Below are 19363 nucleotides of genomic sequence, written 5' to 3'. Positions count from 1 at the left end.
TCCAGAGAGAGGGAGTCACCACAGAGAAGGCCCAACTTCTGGGTCCCACCAGGTGTATCTCCCTCAGGGGTGGGACCCGCAGCATTCCCTGACTCTCCGCTCTGATGGGTCAGGTAGATGTGACTGTCAAGAGACATTCCCTCAGATAACCTGGTCCCAAGCCATGAAGGGCTTTAAAGATGACAACCAGCACCTTGAAGTGCACCCGGAAGCAAATTAGCAACCAATGCAGCTCCCGCATTGGTTGAAACATGGGCAAGCTAAGGTCTGCACAAAACCATGCAGGCTGCTGCATTTTGCATCAACTGGAGCTTCCAGTGTCTTCCCTCAGTAACAGCTGTCAGGAGGACATTGAATTAGCCTTATGGTAATCTGACTCTTCTAATCTTTATACAGCTAAGATATCTGGTTGGTTGGAGAAAGTGTGCAGAATGGCTCAAGAAAGTGTTCCTAGTAGAACCAAAAGTCTGCTTGCCTCTTCCTGTACACTTCCTAGCTACTTCCTATACTTCCTTCACAATCTGAAACCTACTTATCTTCTTTTCTTGTAACACCAACTCTTTTGTACAAAGACAACATGGTCTTTGAAGCTCATTTAAACAGAGATTTAGTTCTCTACTGTCTCTGTTGGCTGGCAGCAGCTCTTCTAGGTATCCAACCAAAATCTTCCTTAATTTTGCAGAAGTTTAGAAGTTAAACAACTAATTTGCATAGGAAACTGATGTGCCACTTTTTAACTATGACAGCTTCAAGAACAGTAATAATATTTTCTTTCTTACAAAATAAAGATAAAACAGTATCTTACTTCAAACCATGGCATGCATTAATGCTTGCAGTTGAGTCAGTATCATTCTGGATGTGGCCGTTATAATAACAGTGATCCTGTATGGAAGCAAGAAGACTACACTGGATTGGACTGTGATTTGTTAAGCAGGAATATGGTTCCCAACGTATAAGTGAAGTAATATGTAAGACAGAAAACAATCCAGAATATTTTGATTTGTGGGATACAAAATCTGTCTACTATTGATTGTTTTTTTTTAATTAGCTTACAATATAAAATACAAAAATACAAAAGAAAATGGTAGAAAAGTAAGGGAAGGAGAATGTGTAGGGAAACAGGGGAAAAGAAAAAAAAGGGATTGACTCCTTTCAGTGCAGTAAAATAAGATTATTATCAGACCTCAACTTTTTACTTTTACAGATAGTATAAACTATCCATTTCTAAAACAACAAAGCTGTCTAATCAGTAAAGCCCAAAAGCAAAGTTTCACTTTTTTTCCACCTCAAGCACAAAGCCCAGAAGTGGTTTCCAAGTAGAAACAAAAGTAATGTGATATTTTTTTTAATCTTTAATCGAAGCAGTCAGTTTAGCCATCTCTGCTAACTCCATCAACTTTTGCAGCCATTCGTCCACTTTGCGAATCAGAGTGACTGGTTGTTTCAAAATGAGCCCAAAACCCTAAAACCAAGTTGCACCTGCACATATGTGCTCTGGAATTATTGAACTTTTCAACACAGCTTATATGGGAAAACTTAACCTGAATCCAAGGATATCCAAAGGATATTGCCAATAAGGACTGGCACCATTGCAATACAAACCAAAAACAGGCAGAGCTTTGATGGCACCTTTGTGGCTGTTATCTTGATTTTTGTAAGCTGCACAGAGTCATTGCTTGAGATGGGTAGCTATAGAAATTGAATGACTAACTAAATCAATCAACAGACTTTTTAAATTCATCATCAGAATGTTTCTCACTCTGTTCTACTACTTATTGCAGAACTGGGGGATATGTGAGCCTCCAGATTTCATAAACTCTGACGCCATCATTCCTAGATGGGGAAATGTTTTTTCCTGGACTGAGGTCATTAAAAAAAATCTCAAAAATGTTCCCATACAAAGATGTTTAAAATGTTACCTAAAGATAGTTTGAAATTTACTAATGGGGAGGCTATAAATGGCTATGTAAAATACTGCAGCATTCCAAATGGCAGTGAAAGAGACAAATACATGAAAAACAACTAAAGGGAAATAATTTTTTAGATTGGCAGTCCTCAATGTACAATTTGTGTACAATTTGATGCACCAATGTGGCATTTTTCAAATCATCCAAATTGGTCATTAAGATCTCACTTTCCCTATTCAATAATTTCTTCCCAGCCAGATGCTCTTTCTCATGATTTGACTCAATACCAGTTCTGATTTTTTTTCCCCTTATTTGGTGTATATGTTGGTAAAGTCATTGGCTGACTTAGCATTTTGGACAGTGGCTAAAAATAAAAAGCAGACTCTGAGCTTTTCTTGCTTAATTGACAGAAAGAATAATTTTAAATGAAGGTCACTGCTTAGTTATTTTCCTACCAGGCCCTATCGCCTGATGCAGGATTTTGTTGCTCAAAATTCTATGCTTCTTTTATCAGGCTTTTGTTGATAAGGGGGAAAGAGGGAAAGGTGTTAGAATATTTCTTTTTCTTTTTCACTTTGCTAGAAGATGCTATAAAATTTTTTGCCTTTAAATCATTCCATTCCAAAGAGCAAGACAAGCTCATTGAGTCTCTACTTAGGAAAGTGTTGTGTATGTACCATATGCATAAATACACTGAGAAACAGCATTTATGTCCAAGCTCTCTCCAGCACCAAAACTCAAAGAAAGATACACCTTCACACTTCCAGATCCAAAACATCATTTGCAAATTGATAACTGACTACAGGAAGAGGCTTTCTGTACAAAACCACTGTCTCTTGCAGTATTTTGCAAGAGACAAAGAGTTACTCACTAGAATCTACCGTACAAACAAAAGGGAAGATGTTTTTCTGGATAAGTGAGATCTTAATAACCAATTTGGAAGATGTTTTTCTGGACAATATCAGGTCAGTACCAGCAATGTACTATCAGCTATAGCAAAACAAATGCTTTTAGAAAGCCCTCATGTGTTCTGACCCAAACCTGGGTCTAAGGAAGCAAACACGAGACAAAGGTAACAACACAACCTTTTAATGTTTCTTTACAAATCCTGTTCCTTCATGGGTAAAAGGCTGGTTCAAACCAATTAGCTCCGATAAGAAAGAGCCTTGCCAAGCTTTTGCAAGGCTGCCAAGAATACCAGATAAAGTTACTAAGCAATCATTCAAACACAAAGAGTCTCCAAACACCAACTCAGATATTCCTAATGTCCACCAAGGTTGAGTGCAAACCTTATTTGCCTTCTGCAAATAACTTCAGTTTCTCAGCTGGCTTTTATCTCCTCAGGGAGGGGCCATTACCTTGCAGCCTTACTCCCGAGTCGCCCAAGTCTTTCCTTCGAGCAGCCCTGCGCACATGCATGCTGGGCACAGGCTCCTTGGGGACCTCTTCATCGCTACTGCCGGCCTCCACCATCTCTGAAGGCAGCATTCAACTCCCTGATGGTCCTGGCCCCATCCCTGCATCACATGCAGGCCCCTCACCTGAGTCCTCACTCTCCAAGACCTCAGCCATCTGCACCTGCTGCCGGCGAACCACAACATTAGGTGGAACTGGAGAAACCCTCCACCAGCAGGGTCTCTCTAGCATCAGCTGTTCAATTGTAGGTTATTTTGGATCATCGAGATCTAATTTGCCTTATCTTACAAGTAAATGACCATCAGCTAATCACTGTACCACCACAGCACTTTTCCCATCATCGTTGAATTGATACAACACAATCTGGTATGATGTCTTAGTGGTTAAGATGCTGGGCATGTTAGCTGGAAAACAACAGCCCACAATCGAGATCCAAGTGCTGAGTTCCTGTCACTTGCCTCCTGCTCACCTAGCAGTTTGAAAGCATGCAAATACGAGTAGACAGATAGGTACTATTTTGATGGAAAGGCAACTGAACTGTGTGTCTGCTGCATGCTTTGTGCTGTAGCATGATAGCTCATCTTCAGGCAGTCTCAATGGCTTGAAGAAACAGATATAAGCACAACCCTGTAAAGTTGGCTACAGTTACTGGAGTAAAACATACAGGGACTTTTCTTTAACTGTATCTTACACATAATTTAAATAAGATTTTTTTTTAAAAAAAAAAAACTCACTCTCCAGTTTAATCTGTGCAGCGTTTAGGACGCCAAATATGTGTTTCCTCATTTTAAATTAAATCAGATTCTTTAGCTTAAATTGCAGCATTTTTTAATTCACATTTTGCTGCATAAGTACCAATCTTGTGCCATTTAGATGGCTTTTGCCATTTCCTTCGAAAGTTCTCTAGAAGTCTTTAAGAGAAGTGCCTTGTTTGAAACAGATATCATCAGGAAGAAGGGATAAAAATAGAACAATCTTTGAGTGTGTCAAAAAGGGGTGTGGGAAGAACTCCTTCAGACAGAAACTTAGAAAAGAAAGGAACTTGGTACAGTTTTATTGTCTTTTTAGTTAAATTAAATTTGTCACAGATCTGGAATTGTCTACAAAGCAATGACTTCTTTATATTGTTTTAATTAACATAGTGATAATTTGCATTATGGCCTAATGACTTTTTCTGTAGAAAATTTCAAAGGACACTTGAGGCAATGCTGGCTCAATTCTGGGAATTGAAGTCCAACACATCTCTTTAATTGATTAGTAACATTGAGATCTGTGTGTTTGGAGGGGGGAGAATCATCTGTGAGGTTTGGTTTGGAGTACAGACAGCAACACCTGTGTCCTTGTGATAAAGTTCCAAAGCTGAGATCTCTCAGAAAGCACAAAGCCACCCAGTCTCAAAAATAGATTAAATGTCCTCCCACAGAGATTGAAATTAAGGTGTACCAAAACCTGTGCTGATTATAAGTGAGATATGACCTTGCAAATACTGGTACTCAAATAGAACTGGCTTTGAACTGTTCTGAATTTAAGGAAGTGATTGTCTATAATAGAGAAAAATAATCACATGCAGTACACAAATGCCAAAAGACATTGAATTTCAAACAAATGCATTTTACAAATAATAACTCTTGGTTATTTGGAAGTACAGAATATCACTGCAGGAGGAACCCCATGGATGAAAAAAGCTAGGAGCCTTTGGGCAGACAATCAACAAAGGAATATAAAATGTGTTCTTCAAGTTACAAGACCTTTTCTTCACCAACTTAGCCTTCTTGGAGGTCAACTCTACGACTGTACCACAGGATTTAAGACTTGCACATTGTCCTATGTTCTAAAATCTTTTCATAATGTAGGGGGGAAACCCATACTTACTTATTATATCAATTACACGGTTATTTCCTTGAGCCCACATAATGAAAGCTTTGAGAAACACATCAGAGATATAAATACACAATATTAACACTATATTAAAAAGTCCTATATGACCTGGAAGACTCCAACTGGTGTTGTATTTTTAATTCCTAGAATCTTCTGGAGCAGAATCCATATAGACATCAAATTATCAAAATGGATTTCTTTTACACATTAATTAAGCACAATTTGTATGACCTTTGAAGATGCTAACCCAGGAGTAGATATTTTTGGGAGACAAAGGGTACACTTTTAGCTGAATTTGGGAGGAGGAGGGGGCAAAGGAAGTAAGTTAAGCTGTGATATTATAACAGGCTCTGGTCCATTTTAGTGTGAGGAACATAGAATGGGTTTCTATATTCTGTAGAAGCAAAGTGAATTATTCTTATTTTTGGTGTTCCAAACAAACATTTTTGCATTTATCAGTGTAATCGGGTTTAAAAAGCAAAGTGGATCCTATAAATCTGATATTCTTTTAATAAACCTATATGTGGGGCTCACTCCCCCAAATGTTTGCTTTTAATCAGTAGGAAAGAATTGGTTGATTGAAATATAGCCCTATTAATTCAATCAGTAGAGCAGACTGGGTTTTAACAACCCACACATTGTTATACAGAGCATGCTCAACATAACAGCCCTTCTTGTTTGAATAGCCAGGTCTGGTATGTGCATGTTTGGAATATTGTGCACAAATAACCTTCTCCATTTATTTCATAAAAGTAAGATGCTCTGGATATTACCTCAACTGGAGGGCTTGTTGTAATTTCTCTGCCATCTGGGGAATAATAAGTCTCGCTGTAATCTTTTGAAAAAAGTTCCCTGGAAAGAATACAAAGAAGACATTATTTAGTGTTGGGAGCAAAGATAATTGCATAATAAGTATACAACTACTGTATACTGGCATTTTAAGGATCTTGTTTGGCATCAAAGGGAAGGAGCAGGTATTTCAATCTCATCGGGATTGCCATTTAAGAGGAGTGCAGAGCACACTGGATTCACCTTAGCAAAGAGCTTTGCACTAAGAAAACTCTGCAAGTCTCTTCATCAAGGCTCAGAGGAGGTACGATTTACCAGGATAAGACATTTTGCATTGCTTCTTCTTTGATTCTTCTGACCAAAATAACAACCTGATGAAGCTGCTAAGGTCTGCAAAGGAGAACAATTTAGCTCCTTTTATTCCAGAGTAAAAGGGTTCAATATTGTTTCATGAAGCAACTTCAAGGGAATGAATACATTGAACCTTCACTCAGAAGCATCTCTCTCACAGCCCTAAATCAACACAATGGAGTTAACTTTCTTCTCCTGCTGGTTAAGCAGACATATTCATGCACTTTTCTTGGCATTGCCTTCCATTTTTCTAGGTGTTCCAACATACACCTGGTATTTATTGCTGGCCTCCTACCTTTAGCCCTGTTTTGCTCCAAGCCCAAACAAGGTAATCCAGATCCGGAGAAGTCCCATGGGATGCTTAGATCTGGCCCATGGGGCCACCCTGGAAATAGCAAAGGACTGGCCTGTGGGGCCTCTGCCAGCGAAAACAGAGCTAGGGAGAGCCACGTGCAGCTCTCCTGAGCTCTGTTTTTGCCTGCAGAGGGCTGCAGGAGGCCGTTGCAGCCAAAAACGAAGGCTGGGAGGGCTGCTCTGTTTTCGCTGGCAGGGAGCTGCAGGAGGCTGTCATGGCCCTCTGGGGTTCCATTTTTGCTGACACAGGTGCCCCTGACATGAGTGACATTGAGCTGGTCACGCCTGCCCTGGCCACACACCCCAACCCCCCTGAGGTCAAACACAACCCTGATGCGGCCCACAATGAAATTGGGTTTGACACCCCTGATCAAGATGCTACCCTGAAGTTAGACGCAGCCTGCATGGTTAGACAATAGGAAAAGGTAACGTGATAATTTCTAAAAAACACATCATCTAATTTAACACGAAATGTCTCAACAGTATAAGATAAAGTGACACGCACATGGGGCACATTTCTTTACCGTTCATCCTTAATAATTAGATTAATATACATTTCGAGGGCACGTATAACAACATGGTCGATAGAAAAATATATTCTAAAATCAAAAGCGGGAAATCATTCCCAAAGCATTCAGTATGTATCTGGGTCTTAATGTTAATATTAAATTGCATCAGGGCTTCAGGTATTCTAAATAATTGTTCTCATGTTTTCCATGCAGTGGCTGCTACACTAATTTCAACTTTGATGTGACATTCACCGGATTTCAGGCAATGAAAATGGCACACCTCCTTTTAGCAGTAGAAGTAGTTTACTTACAAGGGAGAAATATTTATTTGTTTGTTTGTTTGTTTGTTTATTTGTTTGTTTATTTATTTGTCAAAAGCTTACAATATAACAAGAATAAACGTAAGTTTCAATACAAGAAATAGGAACTAATAATTGGGGACAATAGGATAGGGATGATAGGCACGATTGTGTGCTTATGCACGCCCCTTACAGACCTCTTAGGAATGGGCTGAGGTCGATAGAAGTTAGTTTGAGGGTAAAGGAGTGGGGGCTTGAGCAGGTGACAACAGAATCAGGTAGTGAGTTCCAGACGTTGACCACTCTGTAGCTGAAATCGTACTTCCTGCAATCGAGTTTGGAGTGGTTTACATTAAGTTTATATCTGTTGTGCGCTCTTGTGTTGTTGTTGTTAAAGCTGAAATATTCATTAACTGGTAAGATGTTGTCACATAGGATTTTATGTACTATGCTTAAGTCCAATCTTAGCTGGCGTAGTTCAAGGTTGTTTAGGCCTAGAATATCAAGCCTGGTGGTGTGGGGTATTCTGTTATGAACAGAGGAATATAGTACTCTTCTGGTAAAATACTTCTGGACTCGCTGAATTGTATTTATGTCTGATATAAAGTGCAGATTCCAGGCAGAGCTGAATTCAAGTATTGATCTCGCAAAGGATTTGAATGCCCTAGTTAGCAAAACAGTACTATCAGAGGAGAAGCTTCATAAAATTAAATTTACAATTCTTAAAGCCTTTTTGGCAATACTGTTGCAGTGAAAAATAATTTCAGTCCCTGTCTATTCCCCCTATCAAAACAAAGCTGCTAATAAAAATGCAGTGGCCTGGCTAGACAAGTCAATGAAAGACCCAAAACCTGTTCCGCTAGTTAGTTATTATGCAGATATACGCCAGGTGGCAAATCTACTTATTATTATCTTTATAACTATCTTGATTTACAGTTCAAATGGAGAACTGCTGAGAGGAATGAAATGGCATTCTTAACACACAAAAAAAATAGGCTGTGTTGAAATCTGGACTTGTTTAGGACATGTCCCCTTTCATACCTCAATAGGACATGACATTTCATGACATTCATGCTTCAACATGTAAATTCTGATGAAAATTGAGCAGTTATGAGCCGTGATGGCGCAGTGGTTAGAATGCAATACTACAAGGCTACTTCTGCTGGGTGCTGGCTGCAGTTTGGCAGTTCAATTCTCATCAGCTCAAGATTGACTCAGACTTCCATCCTTCCAAGGTTGGTGAAATGAGGAGCCAGATTGTTGGGGGCAAGAGGCTGACTCTGTAAACCACTTAGAGAGGGCTGTAAAAGCACTGTGAAGTGGTGTATAAGTCTATTGCTATGTAAGGCTCTTAGGAAAAGTGATACAGATTGATGAGGTGTCTCTGGAGCAGGATAAATGTGTAACCAATGATTTTTAAATTTCTAATATTTCATAACTAACCTAGGTAATTCAAGGGACTGAAGTTTATGAGCCTTGAGTGATTCAATTTTATTTAGAATTGTTATGGTCCATCAGTGTACCATAGAAAGCAGGAAAAATAAATTCTGGGGTAAGACAATTAACATGTTCACTAATTATATCCCCTTCTCCTTTACAATAATTATATTTAATTTAACTCAATTAGCTAATTTAATTTAGTTTTAATTTCCCAAACAGCAATACAATTTAATTTCTCTTGGATTGTGTCCAAGAATATAAATTTTTTCACATCATCTTAGAAAAGTTAAAGGAACTTCTGAGTTAACTTACTTATTTTTTTCTAGGTGAAGGACCACTGGCTCTCCATTCACTTTAAATTCATATTGCATGGTATCATCATACTTAGTCTGAAATGCAGAGTTCAGTATTTATTTAGAGAAACAACAGATGGTATTCTTTAAAAAATATGCAAATAAAATGTATGTATTCTTAACAACTCAGCACCAGTGTCAAATGGAAAGTTGCAGCAAATTCATTTATTACATATGGATTATTTCATCTGTGATGCTTGAGAGCCACTGTAAGATCTTCTTAAATTAAACTTTCTCCAGAAGTTCAAGGTTTTCTTCTCCAATTCAACATCTGGGTGAATGAGGTTGTTTTGGGACACAGTGACTGACTCAAAATTTATCCCATGAGCTTTTCTATGTCTGAGGATGGTTTTAACCTCTGGTTTTAACCTCACTATGCCTTTTTCATCTACAAATACAACTTTTATATTTAAAGTGATGCATTTTGGGAAGCCAGAAAGTATAATATTTTGTTAAACATTAGGAGGCTGTATATAAGTCTAAGTGCTATGGCTATTGCTATTTTCATATTGCTTGCTTCACAGTTGTCACAGTTACCCATCATCTTTGATCCAAGACCGTAAAAAGGAATGTCAAAGTCAAGTATTAACAGTAGCTGTATTAACAATATTAACTTATTAACATGCTGAAATTTGAATGTTGTAAGATACCTAGAGTCTCCTCAATTGTGTTGAATTGGGTGGCCATATAAATTTGTTTAACAATAAATCATTAATTACCCATGCAGTTGCATAGATTGCAATGCAAAAATCCAGATAAGCAGATGGCAATTCTAGCTGGCAGCAAAAGGATACCAAAAGTTATGTTGGCTGACAACAGAGTAATTAGCCAGACCCAATAATCCTGAGTAATAGGATTTTTCGCTCCCATGAAATATTAGGTCTGTATAAGTTTCACTGAAACCATGTCAAGTGTGTCAAATCTTCATATAAGGGTGCAAAGATTGTCTCAGATTTCTGCAATTTGACAGATTTTAATCAAGGTGAACCAGACCTTTGAAAGTTTGTAGTCTTATGAGATTTATGGTATGTCTATCTAAAAGGAGAAACCATTCTTTACTTGCAGCTGTCTATGAAAATCCATCTATGCAAATATTATTCAAACTATTATTCAAAGGTCTCTAGGATCCTAGACAGGAGTGGGATTCTACAGGTTCGCATCTATTCTCTAGAACCAGTTGTTAACATTCTAAGCAGTTTGGAGAACCGGTTGTTAGAAGAAATTACTGGCCTAATCCTGTAAGGAAGGCAGGAAGGAAACATTCTGGTGTTGCTTACAGAAACTGCCTCTCTGTTAACCCTTATTACGTTCTTGGCAGGAGTAGACTTCCTGTCTCAGGAACATCTCTAGAATTTTTTTCCCCTCCTTTGCTGGTACTTTGCTTGTGTGGAGTGACCATTCAAAGTTACAATGGCACTGAAAAAAGTGACTTATGATCATTTTTCACACTTACGACTGTTGCAGCATCCCCACAGTTATGAGAGGCCAGGCGAGGAGATGCGTGCCTCGATGTGAGTAATGTTGAGTTGGCCACGCCCAGCCAGTCATATGACCACCAAGCCATGCCCACCACCTAAGCCACACCCACAGAACCAGTTGTTAAAAAATTTGAATCCCACCACTGATCCTAGACAATATCAGATCCAACCTAAAAATGAAACAGGTGATAGGTTCCAAATTATAACCTCCCTCCCATCATCATTTTTCATATTCTATGAACTCTAACAAATATGTGACTTTATAACCATAAAGCAGAACAAAGTAAACTTTAAAAATGAACAATAAAAATAGTTGAGACATTGCCCTAAGAACCAGACTGCAAAATTTTGAAAGAAGTGTAAGTTTAACTTGGGTTCACATGAATCTTGAGCAAAAAGGAGGGTCAGATTCATCAATAAATAAGTTGATGGAAAGCAAATCTTTTTTCTTACTTTTTGGTCAGGCTTCTGAGACTCTCCTGCGTCTCTTTTGTGCAATGCATGAACTTTCTGTGGATACACTACTTCATAATCCTTAACCTTCCGGGACTCCTTTGTACAGCTCGCTTCACAAAGAAAAGAAAAGAACAGTTCACTTTGGTATGTTATTCTACCCTTTTCACATCTACAACACAATTTGTTATTCGGTTACCAATGGAGAATGAAAATAGTGGAAAACCACTTCCATTTTGCAGTCAAACAAACTACATGACCATCGCCATGTAATTACCAGAAGCTGATTAAACTCTAAGATTGTTTCTCCTACAGTAGATGTTGCAACTGGGAGACTGGCAAAGGGATTTATTTATTTATGTTTTAATCCAGCCTTTCCATCGTGTTGTAAGCATCTAATTAGTCCAGTACTCATTATAAAAAAGGATAACAATAATTATAATTGTAAATTGCAAGTGAAAACAAAACAGTAAAGTAAAATAGGAACAGCCACCCAGTAGGGGGAAAAACTTGATATCCAAACACCTACAAAAGTGAGACAGTTTTTATCATCTGCTTCCGTGCAAAAGAGAGAGGGACAGAGAGAGGAAGAGAGATTTCTTAAAGTAGAGAGGGACTGAAGTCTAAGCATTTGGCCATGGAAATGAATCTCCTGAGACTGATTGACATCTTCGAAAGATAACCCCAGGCAAAAGATTACATTTTCCTCATACTTTTATGTCCCTGATGCTGCCAGAAACCTGGGAGGGGTGTGATTGCTTGCCCGACTGACAAGAAAGGTTACTATTCTCTACTATTCTCTCCTGCTTAGAGCACAGAAAAAGCAGCAATTCTTCTTTACCATATTGTTCTCTACCAATTACTGTTCTAATTTTGGAACTTGACTCCTGGTAAGGGCAACCCAATCTTTCCTTGCTTAAAAAAAAAAACAAATCAGGGCTACTCCAATGAGCTTCTGGTTCTTAATTGTGTTTGGGAAGCCTCTGAATTAGTCGAGTATCATTATTTGTAATGATATGGGGGAAAGATCTGGGAGATAGGAGGAAGAGCCACAGGCAGGTCAGCTGGCTTGTTAAAAGGTATCTCAGCCCACAGAAGGAAGGAGAATGTGGGAAGCATTTCAGAAGGGATTGTGGGATTTTTGGAGAGTAAAAGCACAGGGGGGAGAAATAATTTCAGTCTCGCAAGATGCTGTTAATATGCCTTTACAGAGAACTAATATTCATGGTTGTGCTTGTAACCTAGACTACCTCAGAGGGCTAGCATTTTTTTAATTGCTTTATATTTTGAATTACTGCAGTAACACTGGGTAGCTAATAAAATACTGTAATGCTAAAGAAATAACTACATAACCAGCTTTCTTTCCTTCCATTCATCATTCTCCCTGTTCTAAGTAAAATGTAGATCAGAGGTCTCCAAACTTGACAACTTTAAGACTTGTGGACTTCAACTCCCAGATTTCCTCAGCCAGCTGGCTGGAGAATTCTTGGAGTTAAAGTCCACCAATCTTAAAGTTGTCAAGTTTGGAGACCTCTGATGTAGATGTTCCCAGAGCCCGAGGCTACTGAACAACTGCTCTTCAACCCAGAAACTAGAAAGCTCCCTGCCTTCAGCTTTAAAAGTAAATAGACTGAGTCTCGAAGGGATAGGTGAGGGTTGGGCTGTGAATAAATGTAAGCACATTTATCAAGAACACAAAGTCAAGGATGAATCGGTCAGAGAGGAAATTATGAATCACTTGTACATAATAGAGAATTCTTATGTGCATTTGGAGTCTTTCGGTCTGGTTCAACATTTCTACAGTCCTCTTTTCTGGCCTAGAGTCTGAAGTAAGCTGATACATCCATTCTGAAAGTCCCTCCTGTAATTCCCCTCAGAGGATGTGTGGGATGAAGACTAGAATATTTCTCTACAATTAGGGATACTTCCCTAATACTAAAGGAAGGGAGTATCTGAGCAAAAAAATGAAATGTTCTAGCTCCTAATTTCTGATTCAGAGTAATTCTATACATACATACATGCATGCTCAGGACCTTGCCCTCTTGGACTTAAACATGGCCTTTCCAAATTCTTGATTGACCCTTATCTACTGTATCATACTGGTTATCTGCAAAAACTCAGGGTGTCATGTCATAACCTGTTGTGGATAATTGCCAACATTTTGTGGGCACATTCTCTTGGGGGCTTTTCTCCCACAAATACTATCATCTGTCTGTCTGTCTGTCTGTCTGTCTATCTATCTATCTATCTATCTATCTATCTATCATCTATCTATCTATCGATCGATCTACTATCATCTTCATAAAACAAAAAATACAAATTCAAACAAAACGAAAGAACTAAAATGTGACATGAATGATAGGCATATTAGTGCCCTTAGGCACCCCTCCTTAGAAACTTCTTAAAGATGGGATGAGGTCCACAGAAGTTAATTTGGAATTAAAACTCTGAAACTTAGTAGCTGAAACAACTGAATTGGGTAAGATATTCCAGATTTTGACAACTCTCTTATAAAATTTTATTTTTTTTACAACCAAGTTTAAAGCAGTTGTTCTCACATGTTACAATTTGTTGGAGGTTATGTAAGTGTACCAATATTGGACAGGAGGGACAAAGCCAAAAGCAAGAAGGGGTATTAGTCATTCTCCTTCTCTAATGTTCTCCTTCCTTCTTGCCTTCCCCCTCACATAGCAGGCTGCCAAAAAAGAGAAGGGGCGGCTTTTTGTCGGAGATCTAATCCCTCCCAAAAGGCCTCTGAAATTAATACAAATATGGCTGAAGAGCTATTTTAATCTGGAATCATCCCTTCAACAAAGCCTGTTTCACAAGGGTTGTTCTTTTCTCACAGGTCATGAGGGAACATGCCTTACAGGTAAAAGATCCTTTATCTGCTTGCTTCTTTGAAAACCACCTATATATTTATAACTCCTAAGCCCTAATGCCAGCCTGAAGCTATGAAACTTTAGTAATGGTGAATAATTGAGAGTGTTTTAAAAAAAAAATCCATGCAGACAACTTACACTGGAGCTTGAATAATAGCAAAGTAATTAGGGAGTAAATAGATCCATATTACAGGTCATTACATAGGAATGCTTGATAGCAATGGAGCAGGATATGCTGTATCTATAGTATCAAACCTACTTATCATGCTATGAGTGGTGGAAATAACTCAAAGGATGCCAAAGGTATCATCTCTGGTATGTCCAGGGATGTGCTGCTGGGGGTTCGTAGGGTTTGGGAGAGCTAAAATTCTGTGCAGTTTGGAGAACCCCCAAATCCCACTCCTGGCTGGCCCTGCCCACTACGCATCTCCCCTCCCAGGAGTCACCACACGGCCCATTTGGGATGGGCCCAAACCCTACAAACCCCCAGCAGCACATCCCTGGACATACCAGAGATAATACCTTTGGCATCCTTTGAGTGCAGGGTGTGCACAGAGGCTCGGGGAGGGTGAAAAACAGGCCTCCTGGAAGTTCAGGAAGGCCGCAAATAGGCCCTTTTCTGGCCTCCAGAGAGCCTCCGGAGCCTGGGGAGGGCAAAAATGCTCCCCCCACCACCATAGTGCAGGAGGCCGACTAGGCCACGCCCACCATGGTCACACCCACCCAGCAACTGGGCAGGGAACCCTTTGCTAAAATTTTTGAAGCCCACCCCTGGGTATGACCCTTTCAGAAGAACATAAACAAGCAAAACAAACTCAAAACTTGGTGAAGAGGATGATCAAGGGTGTCTAACAATCCCTCTAACAGAGGTGTATGTTCCCCTCCCCCACCAAGGGCCATATTTGATCTTTAGATACCCTACATGGTGTGTACTCCAAAAAGTGGATATGACCAATCCAAAAACTGGATAGCATTTAAATTAAACTTTAAATTTAAGGTTAAAAATTACAGGCATATATTTTAAGGTTTGGCACACTAATTTCTTTTATTCTTTCTGCTGGCAAGCAGCCATTAGGTTACCTCATTAGAAGGAGTGGTAGAAATCAAAGCTCTCAACTCCAGAATGCTTTGATTACATGAAGTCATGCTTAACTTTTCATAAGAAAAATTGATGTGAGGAACCAGTGAGCTGACTTCAAATGGGGTTTCACACAAAGAATGATTTGGCCTGAAATAACACTGTGTCTCCTTCCCCGTGTGGAATCATTGATTTATCTGGTTAGGATTTTAAGTAGACAGTTTGCTATTTTATTCAAAACATTTCTAATTAGAAACTTCTGATTAGAAGAACCTGTAAGGAAGCAACGGCTTCTTTATCTGACCATATACAGTAGGATTTCCCAACCTTGGCAATTTCCAGATACATGGACTTCAATTCCTAAAAGTCCACAGCCAGCATAGCCATTTATCAGAATTCTGGGGGCTGAAGTCCACTCACCTTCAATTTGTCAAAGATGAAGAATCACTGATCTATATCTAGGTATCTAATGGTCCAATGGACATTCCCAGGAGCAACACAGTTTGATCTATAAAAGTTCTTCACCAGATACCATGTTCTATAGCAAGGGTGTCAAACTCGATTTCACTGAGGGCAAAATCAGGATTGTGTTCGACCTCGGGGGACTGGGGTGGGTGTGGCCAGGGTGGGCATAGCCAGCTCAATGTCAACAGCTCTCCTGGGCTCTGTTTTCAGCCATGATGGTCTCCTGCAGCACGCTTCCAGAGAAAACAGAGCTTGGGACGGCTGCACACGGCCCTCCAAAACTTCTTTTTCACTAGAAGATGCGCCGTGTGGCGGTCCTTCACTGTTTCCAGGCTGGGCCCGCAGGCCAGATCTAAGCACAGGCCTTGAGTTTGACACCCCCGTTCTATAGAAATGAATTAGAAGTACAACTTAAAAGATCAGGAGATACTGTACATGCTCTATTTATCTCTATTTGAGCAGGTATCTGGTCAGATCTGTCAGCATTGTCCTGTGGTCGATCTGCTAGAAGTGAGCCATCTACCTTTTACAAATGTTACTTTTTAAGGAATCGGGTGTTTTCAAATAATTACTTTGTGTTCCCTGACTATAATTGATTTTATATCGGTAAGTAAATACAAACGAGTTTCCGCGTGGGTGTTCAGAATCTATTTTGGATAATTATTAAAAGCAAATTATTCATCAGAAACTTGGGGAACAAAACATGCCACCAGCTAACACAAGACTTCATCCGTGAAGCAAGCAGAGTGTTGGCTGTTTCAGTCAGGGTTATGTAATGAGTTTGGCAAAGGAAATATCCCTCTCACTTCCAGGTTATTGAAATGTTGATGTGTGTTGCTGCTACTCTAGCTGCTGGATTGAATCCTGAAGACAGAGATTATTCCATGTTTACAGATTTGCCTCTTTTCCGTTTTTCGTTCCCCCTCTAAATTTGCTTACATTGATCAATGTTTCTCATCCTTGGTGGCTTTAAGATATGTGGACTTCATCTCCCGGAATTCTGGAGTTGAAGTTCAACTTCTGGGAATTGAAGTCGACAGATCTTAAAGACACCAAGGTTGAAAAACCCTGATACAGACAATAAAACAATGTGAGTTGTGATGGAACTGGATTGTTTTTTGGTTTACAATACATAACCATATGGAAGTGTTCAGTGCAATTGCTTCTCAACATACACTTACTTAGACAATATCAGTCTTCAGATGGCCTTTATGTTTGACCAATATGCTTTAACACGTAAAGACTCTATGAACAATCACCTAATTGATGTATTGCTAATGTAAGTTGCTCAAGAACCTTTTTTTTAAGGAAACTTTCCTGTTTTTCTCCTTTTATATGTCAGTTTCACTGATGCAAGGTTTTTAAATATAAACTTTCTCTTCTTAAAAAAAAACAACAACGCTGCAATTTGCCCAGAATGTTGAATATCCTTGTCTTAGAACCATTCATTTAGCAACTGTTTAAATTTACAGTGGTGCTGAAAAAAATGATCTATGACCAATCCTTGCACTTACAACTATCACAGTGTCCCTGCAGTCATGTGATCACAATCACATGAGAAACCTTTACCTTTAAAGGAATTGGAGATGGGGAGGGGGAAAGGTAGCGTGTGAGATATTGAGTTTGGAAGAGGAAGAAGTAAGTTGGTGTCACAACCTCCAGTTAACCACGCTTGCTCTATTGCAAATAGCAGGATCGGAGAAGGAGGTGGAAGAGACTGAAAAGCATCTCCTTCCATGCCACAGTGCTGATTATGGTTGCTTAGATCCAAGCATGAATATTACACAGCAAGTTTAGTCCAGCTTTCCTGTTCCCATCAGATTTCACAAAGCTACCCATCTCTGCCTCTATTTTGTTTTTAAAAAGGCAGTATCTTTTCTCCTTCCTGACTAATTCTATCCTGAATAGGAAAGAAGCACTAATGGAAGAATAATAAGATAGAGTAGAGATACCATTTTGGAGATTCAAATAGTCTTCAAGGAGTATGTAGTGCCCCATAAAGTGTGTTTTGCAGTAGTCCAATCAGGAAGTGACTAAGACATGAGTGAATGCAAGCACAGTGCCTGGCAGCCCAGGAATGGAAGTAACTGGTGCACAAATTTGCAGTTGTGCAAAGGTCTCCCTGGCCACAGCTGGTCTCCCTGGCCACAGCTGCCACCTGCTCTTTGAGTAGGAGCTATGAATCCGGAAGAACTCCCAGATTGCTCATCAGTTCTGAATGGAGTGTGCCATCCCATGCAAAACCAATGAAGAAAACACTCCATGTTCCTAAAGTGGTGCCTCCCACTCATAACCCCCTCAGGAGCCTTTGATACCATAGCTGATAGTATCAAAGGCTGCTGAGAGGTCATGGGAATTAGGATGAATGCACTACACACATCCTAAGTTTACCACAGATAAAAAAGCAAGCATGACCTCCATACTGCACCCCACTCTAAATCCTGGCTTGAAAGTGGTTCATGCCACAATCTTAACCCAGCACGCTACACTGAGCCCTATTTAGTTTTACCAACCAGACTGATGTTATAGATACACTAAACCCCCAAATCGTATAACCAAGGTTATAATTGAGTATACCCCATTAGTGATACCGGGACTTCCACCAAATTAGTTAGGCATGTTGCATGAATGCAGCTTTCCATACCATAATAAATGAATTTTCTCCGAAGTCTCATATGAAAGAGAAAGCATTTAAGGTCACACTTAACACGGATTTTAAAGAATATTCACCTATGATAACTGGAAAATAAAATCTGCATTTCTGGGCTGCCAACTGGCATAAATCTGAACATCTTATATTGAGAAAAGTAAGTAGTGTCATGTTAGTTTAAATAGTTTGAAGATTCTCTGAAGATAACAATAATACTAGCTTTTGTTTGGCTGAATATTATGCAAGCTTATATTACAGGAGCTCTATTGGAAGAAAATTAAATCTTAAAAATATTTATTTTTCCTTTAATATTTTGCTTCCTGAAATTTTCTTGAAATGAACTCTGCCTTTCTGTCCTCTTCAGTCTTCTAATTTTTATTCACATAACTGGAAAACTTTCCCTCTTAACTTGAACGCGCTTTGTTTCTTAGGATCTTAGGACTTTCGTTTCTTAAGATCTGTTTCCTGCCTGACAACATTTAAGCAAAAACAAGAAACCCTTTTTGTAATTTTAGTACAAGATCTCTGACAGCATTCTTTTGGCTAGACTGGGACAAGTGCTTGTTAATCATCAAATGAAAAACCGTAGAAACTATCAGGTACAATAGTCTTTTAGCAGTAAGAATCTGAAAAAAAAAATGAAACTGAAGAAAACATCTTACCTTGGTATGAAAACATTGTTAAGCATATAGTAACCAAGAAAGCTTGGATCATTTTGGATCTTGGATTTGGCTGGTGGACAGGGAAATTCTTTCTGCTTTCCAGCCAACCTGAGTGCTTCTCCTGTTAACTGTGAGAAGCAAGCAGTGAGTGCTCCAGCTTTATTCATGCCGTTACACGAGGAAGTGTTTGCTAAAGGTGTTGCACAACTTCAAAGTTGCAACATTACTACTAGAAGGCAAGGTTCCAGCTGGCTTAGCGCATGTCACTCCAACAATGATACCTGGAAGGGTTCTTTCAAAGCGGGCCCCAAAGCCAAAGCCAAAAGGAGGAGATTAAGTGATCACAGAAGAGCTCTCCCTGGCTGGTATGCTAATACAATTAAATTTGTGCGCTCTTGT

The 19363-nt window shown here is 39.3% G+C and overlaps 1 protein-coding gene across 1 annotated transcript in view; it reads right to left on the bottom strand.

Moving 5' to 3' along the window:
* Positions 1-19112, bottom strand: part of LOC113445598 (zinc metalloproteinase-disintegrin-like NaMP) — a 54332-nt gene extending 35220 nt beyond the window's left edge. The window contains exons 1-5 of the mRNA XM_026714876.2: positions 18965-19112; positions 11228-11340; positions 9256-9332; positions 5975-6053; positions 806-882 (exon numbers count right to left, since the gene is read on the bottom strand). Of these exons, the coding sequence (XP_026570661.2) occupies positions 806-882; positions 5975-6053; positions 9256-9332; positions 11228-11340; positions 18965-19016 (398 nt within the window). The 5' untranslated portion in view covers positions 19017-19112. The remainder of the gene's footprint in view (positions 1-805; positions 883-5974; positions 6054-9255; positions 9333-11227; positions 11341-18964) is intronic.
* Positions 19113-19363: the final 251 nt, after the last annotated feature.

The sequence above is a fragment of the Pseudonaja textilis genome, chromosome 9 (genome assembly GCF_049901715.1).
Source record: "Pseudonaja textilis isolate UNSWEBS1 chromosome 9, rPseTex1.2, whole genome shotgun sequence".
In the NCBI taxonomy this organism is placed as follows: domain Eukaryota; kingdom Metazoa; phylum Chordata; class Lepidosauria; order Squamata; family Elapidae; genus Pseudonaja; species Pseudonaja textilis.
Note: the sequence above shows the minus strand (reverse complement) of the source record. Positions and strands in the feature narration are given on the sequence as shown.